This window comes from Scleropages formosus, chromosome 23 (assembly GCF_900964775.1).
Source record: "Scleropages formosus chromosome 23, fSclFor1.1, whole genome shotgun sequence".
NCBI classification, from domain to species: Eukaryota; Metazoa; Chordata; class Actinopteri; order Osteoglossiformes; family Osteoglossidae; genus Scleropages; species Scleropages formosus.
In genome coordinates, this window is record NC_041828.1 from 21,887,460 (window position 1) to 21,907,972 (window position 20,513).

A 20,513-nucleotide genomic window follows, 5' to 3' on the forward strand; every position below is an offset into this window, starting at 1 on the left:
CACAAAAGTGGTTCAGTTCATGTTTATCAAACTGTATCTGTACGAACATCTGATGACTGCGCCCCTTCATTCTCAGCTGTGGTTGAATATGGTGTGTCTCAGGGCTATTTACTGGGTCCATTATTGTTCTCACTCTATATATTACCACTGGGTGATATTATTCATAAGCATAACGCAAGGTTTCACTCATATCCTGATGACACTCAATAATATATTTCTTTTAAGCCTGGTGCCTCATCACAGATTGTGTCTTTAGCAAACTGTAATACCAATATAAAGTTGTGGATGAGTAATTTTTTATGTCTGAATTCTAACAAAACAGAGGCACTTGTGCTGAATTGTGATGTTGAAACCCTTGACACAGTCACATCAATCTTTATCACTCATGGATTAAGTGTCACGCATATGAAATGTGTAAAAGTTTTGGGTGTTTTAGACCTAAACTTACCATTTATGTCTCATATTGCAACATTGACTAAGTTGTGCTTTCTTCAATTGAGAAATATAGATAAATTAAGGCAAATTTTATATAGGCAGGAGAAACTGCAGAGAAACTGGTTCATGCTTTTGTTTTGTGTCGGTTGGATTTCTGTAATGCTCTCCTATCGGGTTCTGCGTACCAGACTGTATCCAGGTTACAGGTAATACAAAATGCTGCTGCGAGAATTGCTGCAAGAACTAGAAAGGACGACCATATAACACTAGTCCTTCAATCACTGCATTGGCTTTTAGGTAAATGTGAAACAGATTATAAAAATTTTCTCTTGACCTATAACACAGTCAATAGCATTGCTCCATCTTCCCTTAGGGCAATTACTGATTCTTATGTCCTACAATATTTTCTTTCTTCATTAGGTGCAGGTTACCTTAAAGTACCTGTGATCAATAAGATCTCAGTAGAAGGGCATGCCTTTAGCAATAGAGTGAAACACTTTGTGATAGTCTACCAGTTACTGCCAGGAATACCATGACTGTCTCAGCCTTTAAATCCAGCCTTAAGACTTATATATTCACTCTGGTGCATCCATGACCGATATGATTCCTGCTTTATCTGTTGTGTTTCAGTATAAAATCCTCTAATCTCATTATGTCTCCAGTTACTAACCCTTTCTTTTGTTGAGCATTGTCTCCCCATAAACAGACCTGAAGAGGCCAGCTGTGATACCTGCACTCCATGTTGATGAAAGCTGATGAATGTATGCCCTGGTGGATGAGATATGCATATGTGAACTGGGACATATTAGCATCTAGCAAGAATTTTATAAATTGTGTATACAATGTTGCATTTATAAATACATTTTATTCATTTTGTGCAAATCTTATAACCCGTTTAAGTTGACATAAAAATCTACTTTATCTACAATGCCGAGGGGGATGGACAGCCACTGGAACCTGGACCCCAGAGGTTTTTTTTTCTCCCTTGGCTTTCCACTGGGAGTTTTTTTCTTCATTTCCACAGTGGCCAGTTGGCTTACTTATAGGTTTAATAATTAAATTGATATTGGAGTAATTTAATGTATAGTCAGCCTTTTATATCTGATCATTGCTCTGTGTCACTGTGTGAGAAGAGTGCTCTGTAAAATAAATTGAATTGAACTGAATTGAATGTGTCTCCTCTATGATCCCTCTACGTTCCCTTGTGTCCTCTCTGTGTCCGCTCTGCATCCCCCAGTGTTACTATATCGTAGTGTAACTCCACTGAGGCCCGATGACACCCGATTATTCTGGGTGTTCTGATATTAAGATGTGATGTTGCCGCTTTGCATCATAAAGAAGATTTATGATCCAAAAAATAAAATAAAATAAAATAAGTGATTTTTTTTAAGTCAGCATAATAACAGCAAGATCAACAGCCCAGTCCGCATTACCGACTGGCGCTGAAGCGGGTTTTCCCCGCAGTCCGGCCAGTGCCGCACCGACAGCACCTTGGACAGCGCATGCATCTGAACCAGAGGCCGCCCGCTGCGCGCCAAGGGAGCTGTTGCGGGTTCACACGGCCGTGTGTGTTGTAATCCGCGCTAAAGGGCGTGCGTGTGTGTGTGCGTGCGTGTGTGTGGTCCAGAGGATCCTTCTGCGAAGATGGCGGCTGCTGCTCACCCAACCCGAAAGCGACACACACACACACACACACACAGAGCCCCCCGAAAACAATCGCACATGATAACAAAATAATAAGAGGAATAAGGAAAGCAATAATAAAACATTATCTGCGGCTGAATGGGTCGTTTGCGGCCGTTAGTCCGTTAACCGAACGCCCCCCCCCCTCCCCCAAGAGGGTTTGCACCGATTTGTGGGAAAGTGAGAGCTGAAAGAAGAAGTGGTGTTTCTCTCTCTCTCTCTCTCTCTCTCACACACACACGCACACGCACACACACACACACACACAGATCCCGCGAACAATTGCACATAATAAAGTAATAACAGCAATAAAAAAACATCCGTGGCTGAACGGATGGATCGCAGTTAGTCCGTCAAGCCAACGCCCCCCCAGTGTGTTTGCACCGATTTGTGTGAAAGTGAGAACTAAAAGCAGCGCTCGCTCTCTCTCTCTCTCTCTCTCTCTCTCTCTCTCTCTCTCTCTCTCACACACACACACTCACTTGAGCATGGACTGCTCCTTTTCCTCCTCTTTCCGCTGCCGCTCCATCACGGCCTGGATGATCCTGCGCTCCTCCTCGGTCAGGTGGCTGAGGTCGGGCAGCTCCGTGGGCCCCCCACGGCCCCCTGCTGGTGCCGACATAGTGGCCGCGCGAGCAGCAGTTCACAGCCGCTTCAAAGCGCCGCTCCAGGGGCGAGCACGCGCCGCCATTGCCGACGGGGGCGTCACAACCCCGTTTAACAAGGAGCCCCTGAAGTCTGTTTATTAATCCGTCACGTGCGCATTTTGTTCCGAAACCGACGTTGAACGCGCAGCGACAAAGAGGAGCAAGCAACTCGTTATGAATATGACGGATGCGATGGCGCGAGACAGCGCGCTCCGCTCACAGCAGCTCCAGGCCCGCGCGGCTGCGGCTGCGGCTCCGGTTCCGGCTCCGGCGCACAGCGCGCAGCGGACACATTTCTTCTCTCAGCGGTTCGGCTCCGCGGCTTCCAGGAGGCGTCTTCCAGAAGAGAAGGGGAAGGGCGGCGCGCCGGCTCCGTTGGGGAGCATGGCCAGGCACCAGCTGTCAGCGCTCCACCTCCCAACTCCCTTCTCTCTCTTTTTTTCTGTGTGTGTGTCCCTCCCTCGTCCTTCGTCGTTATTTCCTGCCCTCTCCCCTCCCAGACAGAGGGAAAAACGTGCGACAGCCAACACTTACGACAAGAGATGCAACACAACGGCTCGGCGTGCCGGGTCAGAGAGGATGAGGAGGATGAGGGGGATGAGGAGGATGAGGAACCCAGGCTGCAAGTTGCAGAGAAAACACGGACTGGATGGCGTGCCCCCGCAATTGCAAATACTCCCGCTTACACACTCACACATACACCTGGCAACAGCGTAAGCATCTGTGGCAGCTGTCCCTTCACAGAGCAATGTCTCTGCCAAGGAGTGAACATGTGGTGTTTCTAGGAAACCCCGCAAACAATTCTAAAATGTCATTCAAAGCCTTTTTGCACTGTTACTACTACTACTATTATTCACTGGCTTGTCCTGGGTCACAGCAATCCTAAGCCAATCTGCAAATCACTGGGAGCAGCGCTGAGATGGGGTACACCTGGGTCAGGATGTCACTACATCTCAGAGTAGCCACACACACACACACACACACACACACACACACACACACACACACACACACACACACACAAACATCACCCATTCACATCCAGCTATCCATTATCAACAACCACTTGTCCCAAGTGGGGTCGCAGTGAGCCAGAGCCTTACCTGGCAACACAGGGTGCAAGGGAAACACCCAGGATGGGACACCAGTTTACTGCAAGGAACCCCAAGCAGGGCTCAAACCCCAGACCCAACAAACAGCAGGCACTGGCTGAACCTGCTGTGCCACCACACACCCCTATAGCCTTACCCCTACTCATTGACACACTAAGAGAAATCTTGCACCGCCAGTTTACATGACCTGCATGTCTTGTACTGTGGGAGGAAACAGGAGCACCCAGCAGAAACCGACACAGACACAGGGAGAACATGCAAACTCCACATAGACTGAGCTGGATTCAAAACTATGACCAAAGAGGCCAAGTAAGGCAACACCAGCTGTTAAAACACAGTTGAAACAGTGAGAAGTTTAATGTAATTGTTGATATTATTCATTTTGTTTATCTCAATCTGTTGTCCAAAGCGACTTATACTGTTAGACAGGCAAACTTCAACTGATTTAATTATTCATTCAGCAAGGTAAGTTGCACTCTATCAATTTAGGGTAGGTACTGCAGCAGGAGGTGGAGAAAAGCCCTAACAACTATGCCACTTCCTGCCCTGTTTAGATGCCATAAAGGTTAAATAGTGAATGACAAATAAAACAGCCATACTGTATATTCCAGCAGGTTTTATTTCAGAGTGTGAACAACCCTTGGCTACCTGATTAATTTGGTTTTAACAGAGTTCTTTTTATTATTTAGTAATGTGAGACAATGAGAAGAGCTTGCTACACAGCTACACTGGTGCAAAATATTTTGTGTTCTCAGTTCAAAGTCCTTCTGTGTGATATAAAAAGATAAAAAATTTGCAGATGTTGAAGGAAAATGACAGCCATTTACTGCTGTGAAGCTGACTGTTTCACCAGCCCATCTCATATCAAGATTCACTTTGTTTGATTCCTGCTGTACTGCATATCTGTATTTGGGGAATTCCTTCTTTCCAGCATTTCATCTTTAGGATGGACTCCACTACAAATCTGCTCAACAGATAAAATACCTGTGTGTGTCCAATGTATAAAAGCAGAAAATGGTAGCATAGTGGCTAGCACTGCTGCCTTTGACCCAAAGGTTGCAAGTTTGATTCCCACTCTGGCTGTAGTACCCTTGAACAATATGCTTACCCTAAATTGCTCCAAATGAATAAATAACTGTAAGTACCTTAACATCATAAGTTTCTTTGGAGAAAACTGTTGGTTAAGTGATTAAATGTAAAATGACAATCTGTCAGATGAATTATTATTATTTTAGATGGTGCGGTGGGGCAGTAGGTTTGGCTGGGGACTGCTCTTGATGGGCCTAGGGTTCGAGTCCTGCTTGGGATGCCTTGTGATGGACTGGTGTCCCGTCCTGAGTGTGTCCCCTCCCCCTCCAGCACTGCGCCCTGTATTGCCGGGTTAAGCTCCAGCTTGCCGCAACCCCACTGGGGACAAGCAGTTTCAGTCAGTGTGTGTGTGTGTGTGTGTGTGTGTGTGTGTGTGTGTGTGTGGGTGTGTGATTATTATTTTACCCATGACTCCCCACAGTCAGCCCTTCTCAATGAAACCATCCACAGAAATACATGTAAACTCTTCCCTTAGATTTGTTCATTGATGATGCATATGGATTAGTGCCCTGATGTTAATATGTACATGCTTTTTGCACTGGACATCTTCATGTTCAGGAATGTACATGAAAAGAAAATATGCTGACAGAGGAGAAGACGTGAGTGGGGTCTTTCACCACCTCATATACATTTAAGGATCTGTACAGGCTGTGAGGCTTTTATCGTAATTAAAAGCAGTGATTTTTCAATATAATTTGTTGAAGACAAGCAAATAGTTGCTGATGTGGCGGAAGCAGTTGCTTCGCTGGTAGAAAAAGTAAGACTGCAGAGGAGCAAGACGAGCCAGCAGTGACAGATGAGCAGATCTGTATCTGGGCCTTTTCCAGAGGCATGGTGGAGAGGTCCTTCAGTTTGTAGTTTGTTACAAGAGTCTCACTGTGGTGGCAGTTGCGCACCTCTTCATTCTGCAGAAGAGTGAAAGAATAGAACGCCTGCAGTGAGGCACAGTATGTTAGGTCTGCATGTTAAGACTGCAGTTACAGGCTTTGCACTAAATGCTGATTTGTGTCTGGAGGGATCTTCCTGCATGAGACCCAAAGCATACTCTTGTGTGAAAAATGGTGGAAAAGTGATGTGTGTTTTCATACCAAACACCTGAGTATCTCAATGCCACAGCAGGTGAGCAATAACTCAGGTGAGTTAAATAAATCAGCATGTGAGCAATACAGTTTTCTTAATCAAAACAATATTCAGTGCTGTTTAATTTTTATATGTGTGTGTATGTGTGTGAGATGTGTGTATGTGTGTTTATTCATTTAGCAGACACTTTTCTCCAAGCGACGCACATGTCCAAGAACTACCCAAAAAGTGCATTACATCATCAGGTACATCATTAGGTATTAAAGCTATAGCCAACTGGCCACGAAGGAAAAGAAAAGAAGAAACTACAGACCTCCAAACCTCTGTTTGTCCAAGTGTCAGTGGCTGCCCACCCATCCTAGGTATTCTAGATTCTGTTGTATTATTATACAGTACTTGTGAAATTTCAATTCTAGCATATTAATTTTTGAAAAATGTTGTGAAAATGTTTTCTAACATAAAAAAAACAATGTCACCTTTAAATAACCTTTAGTTTCAGTGTTTTGAAATAAAATATAACCAAGAGCAAAATTTCAGTGTACCGCCTGTGATGCTGTAAAATGGTGATGCTGGTCAAGGGCCTGCATACTTCTGAAAGGTGCTGCATGATTTAAGCAACATTAAAAATGAGTAGTACATGCTTTACATGTGACTTACGTTCAACCTGTATTTTTCCATTTCAAGGCCCACATCTGACTCCTGCGTTAGAGCCCTTGAACAAAACACACATTCTGCACTAGTGCTTTTGAAATATTCAGCTATATAATAAGTTGCTAGAAATGAAAGTGCTACATAAGCAGTAAAATATTAATAATTAATACAGTGAATGATGTAGTGACAGTTGGTATGGTGAGGCAAATTTAATGCATTTCTACTCATTGCAAATTTTGGGTGTGTGACTTTGGTACTGTCTTCTCTCAGTCTCTTCTCTCCCTCCTGTTATGTGATTTCACTGATCACCTGCTTCAGCATTCATGGTTAACTGGAATTTCTAAGTGTTAACAACACCGTACACACACTACACTGCTTTATATGACTTGAAAACTTTCTTCATTGTACTAATCATTAGAGAATTTTGGTAGCTCTTACTGATTATTGAACATATTTATTTATTAAATTGTACTTTTGCTGAGATGTACATTGCTTTGGACAAAAGCATCTGCTAAATGAATAAATGTAAATGTAAATTTATTTCGAGCTAATGGAGAATACATTATAAAGACATCTTCTCATCTCATCTTCTATCTCCGCTTATCCGGGACCGGGTCGCGGGGGCAGTAGTCCGAGCAGAGCCCCCCAGACTTCCCTCTCCCCGCACACATCCTCCAGCTCCTCTATGGGGAACCCCAAGGCGTTCCCAGGCCAGCTGGGAGACGTAGTCTCTCCAATATGTCCTGGGTCTGCCCCGAGGCCTCCTCCCAGTGGGACATGCCCGGAACACCTCCCCAGGGAGGCGTCCAGGAGGCATCTGGAACAGATGCTTGAGCCACCTCAACTGGCTCCTCTCGATGCGGAGGAGCAGCGGCTCTACTCCGAGCTCCTCCCGGGTGACTGAGCTCCTCACCCTATCCCTAAGGGTGCACCCAGCCACTCTGCGGAGGAAACTCATTTCTGCCGCTTGTATCCGCGATCTCATTCTTTCGGTCATGATCCAGAGTTCATGACCATAGGTGAGGGTAGGAACGTAGATTGACCGGTAAATTGAGAGCTTCACTTTACGACTCAGCTCCTTCTTCACCACTACAGACCGGAACAATGAGCACATTACTGCGGACGCCGCACCGATCCGTCTGTCAACCTGCCGCTCCATTTTTCCCTCACTCATGAACAAGACCCCGAGATATTTAAACTCCTCCACTTGAGGGAGCAACTCCCCCCTAACCTGGAGGGGGCAATCCACCTTTGTCCGACTGAGAACCATGGCCTCGGATTTGGAGGTGCTGATTCTCATCCCCGCCGCTTCGCACTCGGCTGCAAACCTCTCCAGTGCACGCTGTAAGTCTTGATTCGATGAAGCCAACAGGACCACATCGTCCGCAAAAAGCAGAGACGAGATCCTGTGGCCACCAAAACAGACACCCTCCGTTCCCTGGCTGCGCCTAGAAATTCTGTCCATGAAGATAATGAACAGAATCGGTGACAAAGGGCAGCCCTGGCGGAGTCCAACATGCACCGGGAACAGGTCTGACTTACTGCCGGCAATGCGAACCAAGCTCCTACTCCGGTCATACAGGGAATGAACAAGCCCATAGCAGCGAGCCCTGAACCCCATAATCCCAAAGTACCTCCCACAGGATGCCACGAGGGACACGTCGAATGCCTTCTCCAGGTCCACAAAACACATATGGACTGGTTGGGCAAACTCCCACGAACCCTCCAACACCCTAGTGAGGGTATAGAGCTGGTCCAGTGTTCCACGGCCAGGGCGAAAACCGCATTGCTCCTCCTGGATCCGAGGTTCGACTATCGGTCGGATTCTCCTCTCCAGTACTCCGGCATAGACTTTCCCAGAGAGGCTAAAGAGTGTGATGCCCCTATAACTGGAACACAATCTCCGGTCCCCCTTCTTAAAAAGAGGGACCACCACCCCGGTCTGCCAGTCCAGAGACACCGTTCCCAAGCTCCACGCAATGCTGCAGAGGCGTGTCAGCCAAGACAGTCCCACAACGTCCAGAGACTTGAGAAACTCGGGGTGGATCTCATCCACCCACAGAGCCTTGCTACCGAGGAGCTTGTTGACTACCTCAGCAACTTCAGCCAGGGTAATGGACGAGTCCCCCTCCAAGTCCCTGGCCTCAGCTTCCTCTACGGGAGGCGTGTCGGAGGGATTGAGGAGATCCTCAAAGTACTCCTTCCACTGCCCGAGGACATCCTCAGTTGAGGTCAGCAATGCACCACTTCCACTGTAAACAGTGTTGGTGGAACACCGCTTCCCCCTTCTGAGTCGCCGGACAATTTGCCAGAATCTCTTTGAGGTCGACCGAAAGTCTTCCTCCATGGCCTCACCGAACTCCTCCCAAGCCCGAGTTTTTGCCGCAGCGACTGCCAGAGCTGCGTTCCGTCTGGCCCGCCGGTACCCGTCAGCTGCTTCAGGAGTCCCATGAGTCAGCCAGGCCCAATAGAACTCCTTCTTCAGCTTGATGGCATCCCTTACCTCCGGTGTCCACCACCGTGTTCGGGGATTGCCGCCGCGACAGGCACCGGAGACTTTATGGCCGCAGTTCCAAACCGTCGTCCCGACCATGGAGGTGTGGAACATAGTCCATTCGGACTCAATGTCCCCAGTCTCCCTCGGGACCTGGTTGAAGCTCTGTCGGAGGTAGGAATTGAAGACCTCTCTGACAGGGGCCTCTGCCAAATGTTCTCAACAGACCCTCACTATGCGTTTGGGCCTGCCAGGTCTGTCCAGCTTTTTCCTCCGCTATCGAATCCAACTCACCACCAGGTGGTGATCAGTTGACAGCTCAGCCTCTCTCTTCACCCGAGTGTCCAAGACATATGGCCGAAGATCAGAAGAAACGACTACAAAGTCGATCATCGACCTCCGACCTAGGGTGTCCTGGTGCCAAGTGCACTGATGGATACCCTTATGCATGAACATGGTGTTTGTTATGGACAAACTGTGACTAGCACAGAAATCCAATAACAACTCACCACTCGGGTTCAGATCAGGGAGGCCGTTCCTCCCAATCACGCCCCTCCAGGTGTCACTGTCGCTGCCCACGTGGGCGTTAAAGTCCCCCAGTAGAACAACAGAGTCCCCAGTGGGAGCGCTTTCCAGCACGCCCCCCAGGGACTCTGAAAAGGCCGGGTACTCTGCACTGCCGCTAGGCGCATGAGCACAAACGACAGTGAGAGACGGTTCCCTGACCCGAAGGCGCAGGGAGACGACCCTCTCGTTCACCGGGGTAGACTCCAACACATGGCGGCTGAACTGGGGGGCTATTAATAAGCCCACACCCGCCCGCCGCCTCTCACCCTGGGCAACGCCAGAATAGTGGAGAGTCCACCCCTGGTCGAGAAGAGTGGTTCCAGAACCCAAGCTGTGAGTGGAAGTGAGCCCGACTATATCTAGATGGTATCTCTCAACCTCCTGCACTAGCTCAGGCTCCTTCTCCGCCAGTGAAGTGACATTCCATGTCCCAAAAGCCAGAGTTGGCGTCCGAGGTTTGGGTCGGCCGGGCACTCGGCCCCGACCACCGCCCAAATCATAACGCACCGGCCCCTTACGGCCTCTCCAGCAGGTGGTGAGCCCACTGAAGAGTGGCTCCACATCTTGGCTTCGGGCTGAGCCCAGCCAGGCCCCGTGGGCATAGATCTGGCCACCAGGCGCTCGCATGCGAGCCCCTCCCCCAGGCCTGGCTCCAGGGTGGGGCCCCAGTGACCCCATACTGGGCGGGGTGAACGAGAGCCTTGATTTTATAGTCATAAGGGGGTTTTGAACCGCACTTTGTCTCATCTGTCACCCAGGACCTGTTTGCCATGGGAGACCCTACCAGGGGCATATAGCCCCAGGCAACATAGCTCCTGAGGTCATTCAGGCACTCAGCGAACTGCCACCTTAACGTGGTGGAGGGGTTTGAGTGCCTGAATTATAAAGACATAAAATTAAAAATAGCTGAGTACAACTTGACACCTCTCCCCCACCCCACCTACAAGACAGTAAATGCTCCTTGCAAATTTGCACTAATGTCATTACAATGTACACGTCTACTGTTTACTACAAGCGGGCAGAAAAGATTACATTCCTCTGTGATTATCTGTGGCTTTACATATTCTGTGTGTGTGGGTACATCTGATAACGTAGTGGTTAGAGCTGCTCCCTGTGCACCCAGCAGTCGTCAGTTCAATTCCCACTTCTGGCTGTAGCACCCCTGAGCAATGTAACTTATCCTGAATTGCTCTGGTAATATTTCTCAGTGTATAAATGGGTAAATGATTGTAACACTGTACACTGCTCTAGAGAAAAGTCTCAGGTAAATGTGTGTGGCACAGGTGCTGCATATATCAATTGTCCATGTATATGTCCATGAACACACCTATGTATATAGAGTATGTGGACTCCACATTTCAGCTGGATTTCATCCTGCACTTTGACTTGGCCACTCCAAAAGTCTCCTTCTTTTTGAGCACTGTTTCTATATAAAAGTTAGCAGTCATACTCCATATAATATAATATAATATAATATAATATAATATTAAAAAAAAAATTCCCCACTCGCCCCCCCTTTTTTTGCGGGCGGTCTTACTCCTTCCAGCTCGGGTCCTCTACCAGAGGCCTGGGAGCTTGAGGGTTCTGCGCAGTATCTTAGCTGTTCCTAGGACTGCGCTCTTCTGGACAGAGATCTCGGATGTTGTTCCCGGGATCTGCTGGAGCCACTCTCCCAGCTTAGGGGTCGCAGCCCCAAGTGTTCCGATTACCACGGGTACCACTGTTGCCTTCACCTTCCACATCTTTTCTAGCTCCTCTCTCAGTCCTTGGTATTTCTCAAGCTTCTCATGTTCTTTCTTTCTGATGTTGCCATCGCTTGGGATAGCGACATCTATCACTACGGCTTTCTTCCTCTGTTTGTCCACCACTACTATGTCCGGTTGGTTAGCCATTACCACTTTGTCAGTCTGGATCTGGAAGTCCCACAGGATCTTAGCTTGGTCATTCTCGACAACCCTTGGGGGTGTATCCCACTTTGATCCTGGGACTTCCAGCCCATACTCGGCACAGATGTTCCTGTACACTATGCCAGCCACTTGGTTATGGCATTCCATGTATGCCTTGCCCGCTAGCATCTTACACCCTGCTGTTATGTGCTGGATTGTCTCAGGGGCATCTTTGCACAGCCTGCACCTGGGGTCCTGCCTGGTGTGGTAGACCCCGGCCTCGATTGATCTTGTACTTAGAGCTTGTTCCTGTGCTGCTATGATTAGTGCCTCTATGCTATATATATATACACACATACAATATCACACTTTCCCATTCTTCATTATATGAAGTATTTAATGTTTGAATTTATTCATTTTGTGTACACTTTTATTCTGTAAAATGTAGGGTAGGTGAAATGAAAGTGAAATCTATCAGTATTACCATTTTCATAGTGCCAGGTGATAAACAAGCTTCAGATAAAGTCTTGATGTAAATTAGTAGAATTCAGCACTGTTACTAAACAACGGCGTTAATGTGCATGTATATTTCCGGTTAAAGAAGAGTATTGAAATCGCACTTCCAGTATGGCTGTGTCCCGAGCCGTCGGAGTCTCCCCTATGCAGAAGAGAACCGCATATGATGATGATAATAAGAATAATAAGAATAATAATAATAATAATAATAATAACAATGTCTCCGCGACCTGATTCCCACTTGAACTGAGAAGCACAATGACACATCAGTGACATCAGAGCCTAAAGTAGTAACGAACTCGGTCACCTTTAAACCATGCGTTGCATTGTGGGACTTGCGATTTTTCATTACGTCAGATAACTTTAAATATGGCTGGGAGGCTGTTACGGTGATCGGGTCTTAGTGCCTGTCGGCTTAACTCATCGAGCCGCGCTCGCACGGACAGAGCGTTCCGAGTTAAGCACTGTGGACTGCGTTTCGAGTGGCGCTGCGGTAATCGCTGAAACAACACTGGCTTTGCGACCTCCCGGGTGTCCTTCCCCGTCATACGAACCTCAGAACTCCCTTCTGTTCTTGTCATGTATGAAAACCTGGCAGCGGGACTCTGCGGGGGGTCTAAGTGTCCCACAGTGGCGCTGTACCCCCTGGCTGGACCTGATCAAAGTGAAGCAGGTGATCACCGACAAACGCATACACCAACGAATAAATATACTTGGTGTATATATATATGTTGTGTTTTTTGTCTACTACACTTTGAGCCACTCTGGGAACTGAAACCAAACTCCTTGTGTTCATACTTGGCCAAATAAATAGGATTCTGATGCTTAAATGTAACTGTATATATTAAAATAAATGCCATTATTTGTGTGTGTGTGTGTGTGTGTGTGTGTGTGTGTGTGTGTGTGTGTGTGTGTGTGTGTGTGTGTGTGTGTGTGTGTGTGTGTGTGTGTGTGTGTGTGTGTGCGCGCGCGTGGTGGCGGCGCAGTGGGTTGGACCTGGTCCTGCTCTCCAGTGGGTCTTGGGTTCAAGTCCTGCTTGAGGTGCCTTGTGATGGACTGGCGTCCCGTCCTGGGTGTGTCCCCTCCCCCTCCGGCCTTATGCCCTGTGTTGCCAGGTAGGCTCCAGTTCCCCGCAACCCTGTATGGGACAAGCGGTTCTGAAAATGTGTGTGTGGGGATTATACTTTCAAGAAGTATTTATCCCCTTTCCAATTTTCTGTTAGTACTATGTGGATAGATCCTGGGAGAGAAAAAAACATGATGCCGTTATCTTGATGGTGAAGATAATAAAATGTGTAATTATTCCTGTAAAAAGTAACTGCCCCCACTCAATACCTTGTTGCACATCACCTTAGCTGCAATGACTGCAGCAAAATCCTTTCAGAATCTGAGTTGTACTCACATGACTGTGGATGAATTCTGTCCCAATGCTTCGTGCGGAGCTCCTTTAGCTCAGCAGAGAAGAAGCTCTGCTCAGACTTAAAGTGCAAAAAGAAAACATTTGCAGCATCCCATTGGTGAGCGCTACTGACACTCCTCCACTGTGTTCCCTTTGCATTGAGCAATGTACTGGTACTTTGGCTCAAGTGCACTGGCATGACCCATTGTGTAAAGGGCATTTGTCAGAGGGAGGGGGAGGGCATCCAAGGTCTTTACCAGGGGGTGACCTCCAATATTCAAGGAGCAGGATGTCATGAGGCCTGTACACCTTCTCTTGTGAGTATGTAGTTAGTTCAGGGTCTTTTACCCTCTCCAGCAATTACACTAAATACCATGTATTTTGTCTTTGTTGTGGTAAAGGTACAGTATACTAAGGTTCACCGTGTTCGTGGCAGCTCTGTGAGGAGGCCACCCCACTCTGCATGCTCCTTGTTGTTCCAGGCTGCCTCTTCATGGGAACTGACTCAACAATGGCACAGATATTGTGAGTACAAGCTACAGATCACTTTAAGAGTATGTGAGTGCACAGGAGAAGGAAAATAGGAACCACAAGAAAAATATGCAAATTACAGCAGTTTTTCCTTCTGATTAGGATGTTTTGAAGTCATGTAGTGTTGTGAACAAACAGGTATGACCACATAGCTATAGCAGTGTTTGGTAACTCTCAGAAGGGTGTTCAGATGTTCCACAATTCTTCTCAATTGTCATGCAGATAAATGTTAATTTTTCAAGTGGGAAAACATTAAACCCTTTGCTTATCCACTTCTTTGAGGAGGGAATTTAAGGTAGAGACCTTTGCATGAAAGTACTTTTATTCAGCAGCTAAATACAGAACTTCATCAAAAAAGAATCTGGGTTGTGGTTTAACAAAAAGGTAGAGGAGGACAAATCAAACGTCTTGTCCAAAGTTTTTTGAATGGTCATCTGAACCCCAGTCCAGTCTAGTATCTCATTACACTTCCACAGTAAATGTATCACAGTGAGCAGAGAGGCTTTACATTTAAAACACAGCTGAGATGAACATTGTGTGGAGGTGCAATTCAGTGAGCTAGATTCTGTGAATGAGTTTGAACTTTTTTCCTGTATGCCGAGGGAACTGCATGCTGGGAAAGCTTCAGCACATGTAGATGACCATTCATAATCATTAAAAGACAAGTCAAGGTGCTGCCTCCATATTTCCCTCAATGTGTCATAAATGCCAGTACCGATGCTTGAGAAAGGAGTGTGTAATGTAAAGGTCATGCCTTTGGAGCTGTTTCATATAATTAGCTGTTCCCACCTTCGGAAGATTTAACTCCTGGGTCGCATCACATGTTGTTGTTGGTGTCCTTGGTGTGTGTGTTGAGCACCTGCTGTCCTCCTGTCCACAGCTGTGGTACCATCAAGGCATATGACCGGAAGGGTTGGCACAGTGCAGTTAGAGTGCCTGGTGTGTGTGGCGCAGGCAGACCAGTGGCGTCCCGGTGGCTGTGGTAGCACAGTGTTGCTGTACTCTTGTGCGACACAGTGGCACAGCTCTCCAGTGGTATTAGTGCATGGACAGCTCCAGTTCCTCAGCAATCAGCATTCAGTAGGGCATTGTGGAGATGAGGCAATGTGTTTGCGTTTGCATCATTTTCAGTTTTACTTTTTTAAGTTTTAATGGGGGGTGTGGTGGCTCAGTGAGTTGGACTGGTTCCTGCTCTCCAGTGGGTCTCGGGTTCAAGTCTTGCTTGGGGTGCCTTGTGATGGACTGGTGTCCCATCCTGGGTGTGTCCCCTCCCCCTCCAGCCTTTCGCCCTGTGTTGCTGGGTTAGGCTTCGGCTCCCCGCAATCCCATATGGAACAAGTGGTTTCAGATGGTGTGTGTGTGTGTGTGTGTGTGTGTGGTTTTACTTTCAATGTAGTTTCACTGGAAGGAAATTGTTACATTTTCATAGTTAAAATGAAAATACTTAAGTCTTTTATTTTCTATAGCTTTGTCCAGTGTACTTCTTTCACACAGTTGTCCCAAAGATGGGGGTGCAGTGGTGCAGTGGGTTGGACCACAGTCCTGCTGTCCGGTGGGTCTGGGGTTCAAGTCCCGCTTGGGGTGCCTTGCGACGGACTGGCGTCCCGTCCTGGTTGTGTCCCCTCCCCCTCTGGCCTTACGCCCTGTGTTGCCGGGTAGGCTCCGGTTCCCCGTGACCCTGTATGGGACAAGCGGTTCTGAAAATGTGTGTGTGTGTGTGTGTGTGTGTGTGTGTGTGTGTGTGTGAGTTGTCCTAAAGACATGACAGATTGTACAGCTGCTCCCCTCATGTAAGGAAGAACTATATGATCCCCAGAGCAGTCATTGAACAACAAAGTCACACATATGGGAACAGTGAAGAACATTACAGAACTCAGATAAGTACATACAGAAACGGAATCATACTTGTTTCCAAGGAATGAATTTATAGCGTCTCTCCACATGATGCCTCAGTATTTGAGCCCTTTGAAAGTTGTCAGCTGCTGGTGGTACAAATGCATTTTTACACTCCCTTTTTTAAGTGCAAACTTACATGCTCGAAGAGAATGTTTTAAAGACAGATGAGTTATTCTGAATATGTCTACTAGCCACCGTAAATAGTTATTGCTACAAAAACTTGGTTTCAATCAAGTGTGTGTGTAATATTCATAGAGGACTCCTTCCTGCAGGGCTTCAGACTTGGTCTGGTGTGAACTTCCCACGTTGCAAATGTAACAATTTCCTTCAAGTGAAGCTACATTGAAAGTAAAACTTGAAAAAGTAAAATTGAAAATGATGCCCACTCAGTCTATGTGTACTTTGTATGTCCTCCCTGTGCCTGGGTGGGTCTCCTCTGGGTGCTCTGGTTTTCTTTCACAGTCCAAAGACATGCTGTTCAGGTGGATTGGTGACTCTAAGTCACCCATAGTGTATGAGTAAAACATAGACAGAGTGTGTTTCATTGATGTCTGAATGAGTGACCTGTTGTAAGTAGTGTATGTAGCAGTGTAAGTCACCTTAGTGAATGAAGTGTGTATGCTGATGACACTACATAGTGTTCACTGGAAGTTGCTTTGGAGAAAAGAATCTGCTAAATAGAGTAACGTAAGAGTTTTTGTTTTTTGAAAGACTTGTGTCTGAAATGACTATATTTCTTAGGGTACTTTTCTTCACCTGTGTCCTTATAAATTAGTGCTGTCCTGTCTGTGAACAGAGCCCCTGGGAATATGTTGCTATGGGAGCCGCGTGGAAGACACTCACCGTGGCCATGATGCAAGCATATTGGCGGCGCTGCGGACCTCGTAAGGAGGACATGGATGTACACCATGGTATGCAGCAGTTCAGCTGCTGGCTCCTCAAGTTTCTGTTCATTTGTGCAGAGATTAAAGAGGAATTAGAAAAATTTCAGCTGCATTGACACTGTCATGGATTTTTACCTCAATAACCTTGTGAGCGCCTAATGGTAATGACCCAGTCATCAGATGTTTGGGTTATAAATTACTACAAAATTTTATATTTACTCTGGTTTACTCTACAGCTATTTCTAACCCACTAAGTGAGTCATTCCAGGTGTGTGTTTGTCTGACCCACAGGAATGAGAGAGTACCTGGGTTTCACAAAAGCATGTTCCCTAGCCTGGTCAGTGTGCTCCCTGCTTCCCGCATAATCTTTGTCATCTATGAGAATGCGTCCCACTTCCTCCTTAGTTGACACCACCGAGCCGTCGTTACCATGGAGACCACCTCCTAGGCAGCCCATGGGGCACCTCCGGTTCCCTACTGTCCCGTTCCAGTTCACCTCTCTTACTAGCTTACTGCTGGATTTCCATGTAAAGAGAGTGTGAGTGTGGGAGCATATGGCAGAGTAGCTCCCAGTATCCACTGCTCCTCATTGTACCTCAGAAAAGCACAGTAAGTGAGGGGAAAATCTGTGCATGGAGGTTACTGGCAAGAAGGTGTTATGTGTAGCATTGAAAATGTTAACTGTATATGCAGTTTGGAATACAACATGTTATGGCCACTTGCCCCCTAAAAGGAACTATAATGAACTGCGGAAGGTGATTTATGAGCATAAACTGCAGCGTTAGGAAGGTTATGACACTGTACTGCATTACTCATGGGAATATAGTAACTGTACTTTGAATACAGTGACCATTCTGATCTCTTTGCAAACACTAAAACACAAGTCAGTCTTACTGTGGTGCAGTTTATTGGTACTGATTTTGTCTTCAGTACAGTTCACAGAATTCAGCTCATAAGCTGTGCTCTCCAGTGCCGTTTGTACATGTGGAAACAATTGGAAGTGAAAAAACATAAATACACAATTGTTCATATGGCTTGATGTGAGAAGAACGGACAATGAAATACCCGATACGAACTTGTGGAATCACGTGAACAGCACTCATACCATGTTTAAACCAGGTATTACTGACACATTGGGTCCTCATATCATGAACATTGCAGTTACACCTTTTCAGAGCTACAAACATTTTCAAGTTTATTTCTCTTTAAGCGCATTTCCTTTACTTGGCCAGCACTGGTGTAGCTACACAGCTCCCAGGCTGCAGCTTTGGATCAGACCCAATGAGTGCGTGCAGTTTGCATGTTCTCCCTCTCTTTGTGTGTCTGTGGGTGCGTGTGAGTGTGAGTAAGATTGCCCTCTGATGGACTGCTGCCCCATCCATGGGGTACCCTGCCTCGTGACCTGTGTTTCCAGAATAGGCTCAGGACCACAGCAACCCTGCACTGGAGCAGCGGTCATTCATCATTGAACTTGACACAGTAAACATAATAATATTATGACTCACAGCATGAAATAGAAGCATTTGTGTGAATGCTGCAAACCGTGCCCCAGACCCATGCGCTGTGTGCAAGAGATTACTTTTGCAGGTGGGCATGGTACATACAGTGTACAGTGCTGTGAAAAAGTATTTGCCCACTTCCTGATTTTTTGATTTTTTTTGCATATTTGTTACAGTTAAATGATTGAGATCATAAAACAAATTTTAATATTATACAAAGATAACCCGATGTAATACAAAATGCAGTTTTTAAGTGATGATTTCATTTATTAAGGGAAAAAAGCTGTCCAAACCTACCTGGCCCCATGTGTAAAAGAAATTGCCCCCCCCCCCCTTGTTAAATCATGAATGAACTGTGATTAACCACATTTTTTTGGAAAGCTGAGTTAAATTTCACTTGCCACACTCAGGCCTGATTACTGCCAGACCTGTTGAATCGAGAAATCACTTAAACAGAACCTGTCTGACAAAGTGAAGCACGCTAAAAGATCTCAAAAAGCAACACATCATGCAGCGAGCTAAAGAAATTCAAGAACAGATGAGAAACAAAGTAATTGACATGTATCAGTCTGGAAAGGGTTACAAAGCCATTTCTAAGGCTTTGGGACTCCAGCGAACCATGGTGAGAGCCATTATCCACAAATGGAGAAAACTTGGAACAGTGGTGAACCTTCCCAGGAGTGCCGGCCTACCAAAATTACTCCAAGAGTGCAATGATGACTCATCCAGGAGCTCATAAAAGAACCCAGAACAACATCTAAAGAACTGCAGGCCTCACTTACCTCAGTTAAGGTCAGGGTTCATGATTCAACAATAAGAAAGAGACTGGGCAAAAATGGCATCCATGGGAGAGCTCCAAGGTGAAAGCCACTACTGACCAAAAAGAACACAAAGGCTCATCTCACATTAGCCAAAAAACATCTTGATTATCCCCAAGACTTTTGGGCATATATTCTGTGGACTGATGAAACAAAAGTTGAACTTTTTGGGAGGTGTGCGTCCCGTTACATCTGGCGTAAAACTAACACAGCATTTCATAAAAAGAACATTATACCAACAGTCAAACATGGTGGTGGTAGTGTGATGGTCTGGGGCTGCTTTGCAGCTTCAGGACCTGTACGATTTGCCATAATTGATGGAACCATGAATCCTGCGCTCTACCAGAAAATCCTGAAGGAGAATGTCCGGCCATCAGTTCGTGACCTCAAGCTCAAGCACACTTGGGTTATGCAGCAGGACAATGATCCGAAACACACCAGCAAGTCCACCTCTGAATGGCTCAAAAAAAAACAAAATTAAGGTTTTGGAGTGGCCTAATCAAAGTCCGGACTTAAATCCAATTGAGATGCTGTGGCATGACCTTAAACAGGTCGTTCATGCTCGAAAACCCTCCAGTGTGGCTGAATTAAAACAATTCTGCAAAGAAGAGTGGGCCAAAATTCCTCCACAGCGATGTGAAAGACTCATTGCCTGTTATCGCAAATGCTTGATTGCAGTTGTTGCCACCAAGGGTGGCACAACCAGTTATTACGTTTAGGGGGCAATTACTTTTTCACATAGGGCCAGGTAGGTTTGGACAGCTTTTTTCCCTTAATAAATTAAATCTTCATTTAAAAACTGCATTTTGTTTTTACTTGGGTTATCTTTGTATTTGTTTGATCTCAATCATTCAACTGTGACAAATATGCAAAAATAAAAAAAAAATCAGGAAGGGGCAAATCCTTTTTCACAGCACTGTATGTTTGCATAAATAAGCATTTGGTTTACTGTACAGTGATATTTGTTCTGCATTACCTCGAAAACCCTGTGAAAGCTTAATTTTATGGACTCTTGGCTGATTTGATGAAGGTGTGACTTCAGAAGAGGAGAAAATACTGATTCACGGACTGGAATCACAGGTGTTATTTATGTTTCTGTAAAATGTGATATCTGGGGAATTAGACTTTGGTTTTGGATGAACTCGGAACCCATATTTTTTTTTCCCAATTAAAATAATGGGAAATAAGCTCTTGATAATTGCACATTTTCTTGGAGCAGATTAGTTTGGAAAATGGAGGGATAGCTACTGCATATACTAATTTATTATTATTATTATAAGTCCAATGTTTTTGTAACCCTGTGTCAGAACGCATTGATATGTGGGA

General features: G+C 46.0%; 1 protein-coding gene and 1 long non-coding RNA gene across 3 annotated transcripts in view; one reads left to right on the forward strand and one right to left on the reverse strand.

Moving 5' to 3' along the window:
- Positions 1–3,345, reverse strand: part of rims2b (regulating synaptic membrane exocytosis 2b) — a 149,810-nt gene extending 146,465 nt beyond the window's left edge. For both annotated transcript variants that reach the window (XM_018741460.2, XM_029248076.1), the window contains exon 1: positions 2,601–3,345. In XM_018741460.2, the coding sequence (XP_018596976.2) occupies positions 2,601–2,740 (140 nt within the window). In that variant the 5' untranslated portion in view covers positions 2,741–3,345. The remainder of the gene's footprint in view (positions 1–2,600) is intronic.
- A 9,297-nt stretch (positions 3,346–12,642) lies between these two features.
- Positions 12,643–16,886, forward strand: LOC108927862 (uncharacterized). Its single transcript, XR_001965632.1, has 3 exons — positions 12,643–12,833; positions 13,961–14,084; positions 16,783–16,886. It is a non-coding gene; the product is annotated as an uncharacterized LOC108927862 (long non-coding RNA).
- The last annotated feature ends 3,627 nt before the right edge of the window (positions 16,887–20,513 follow it).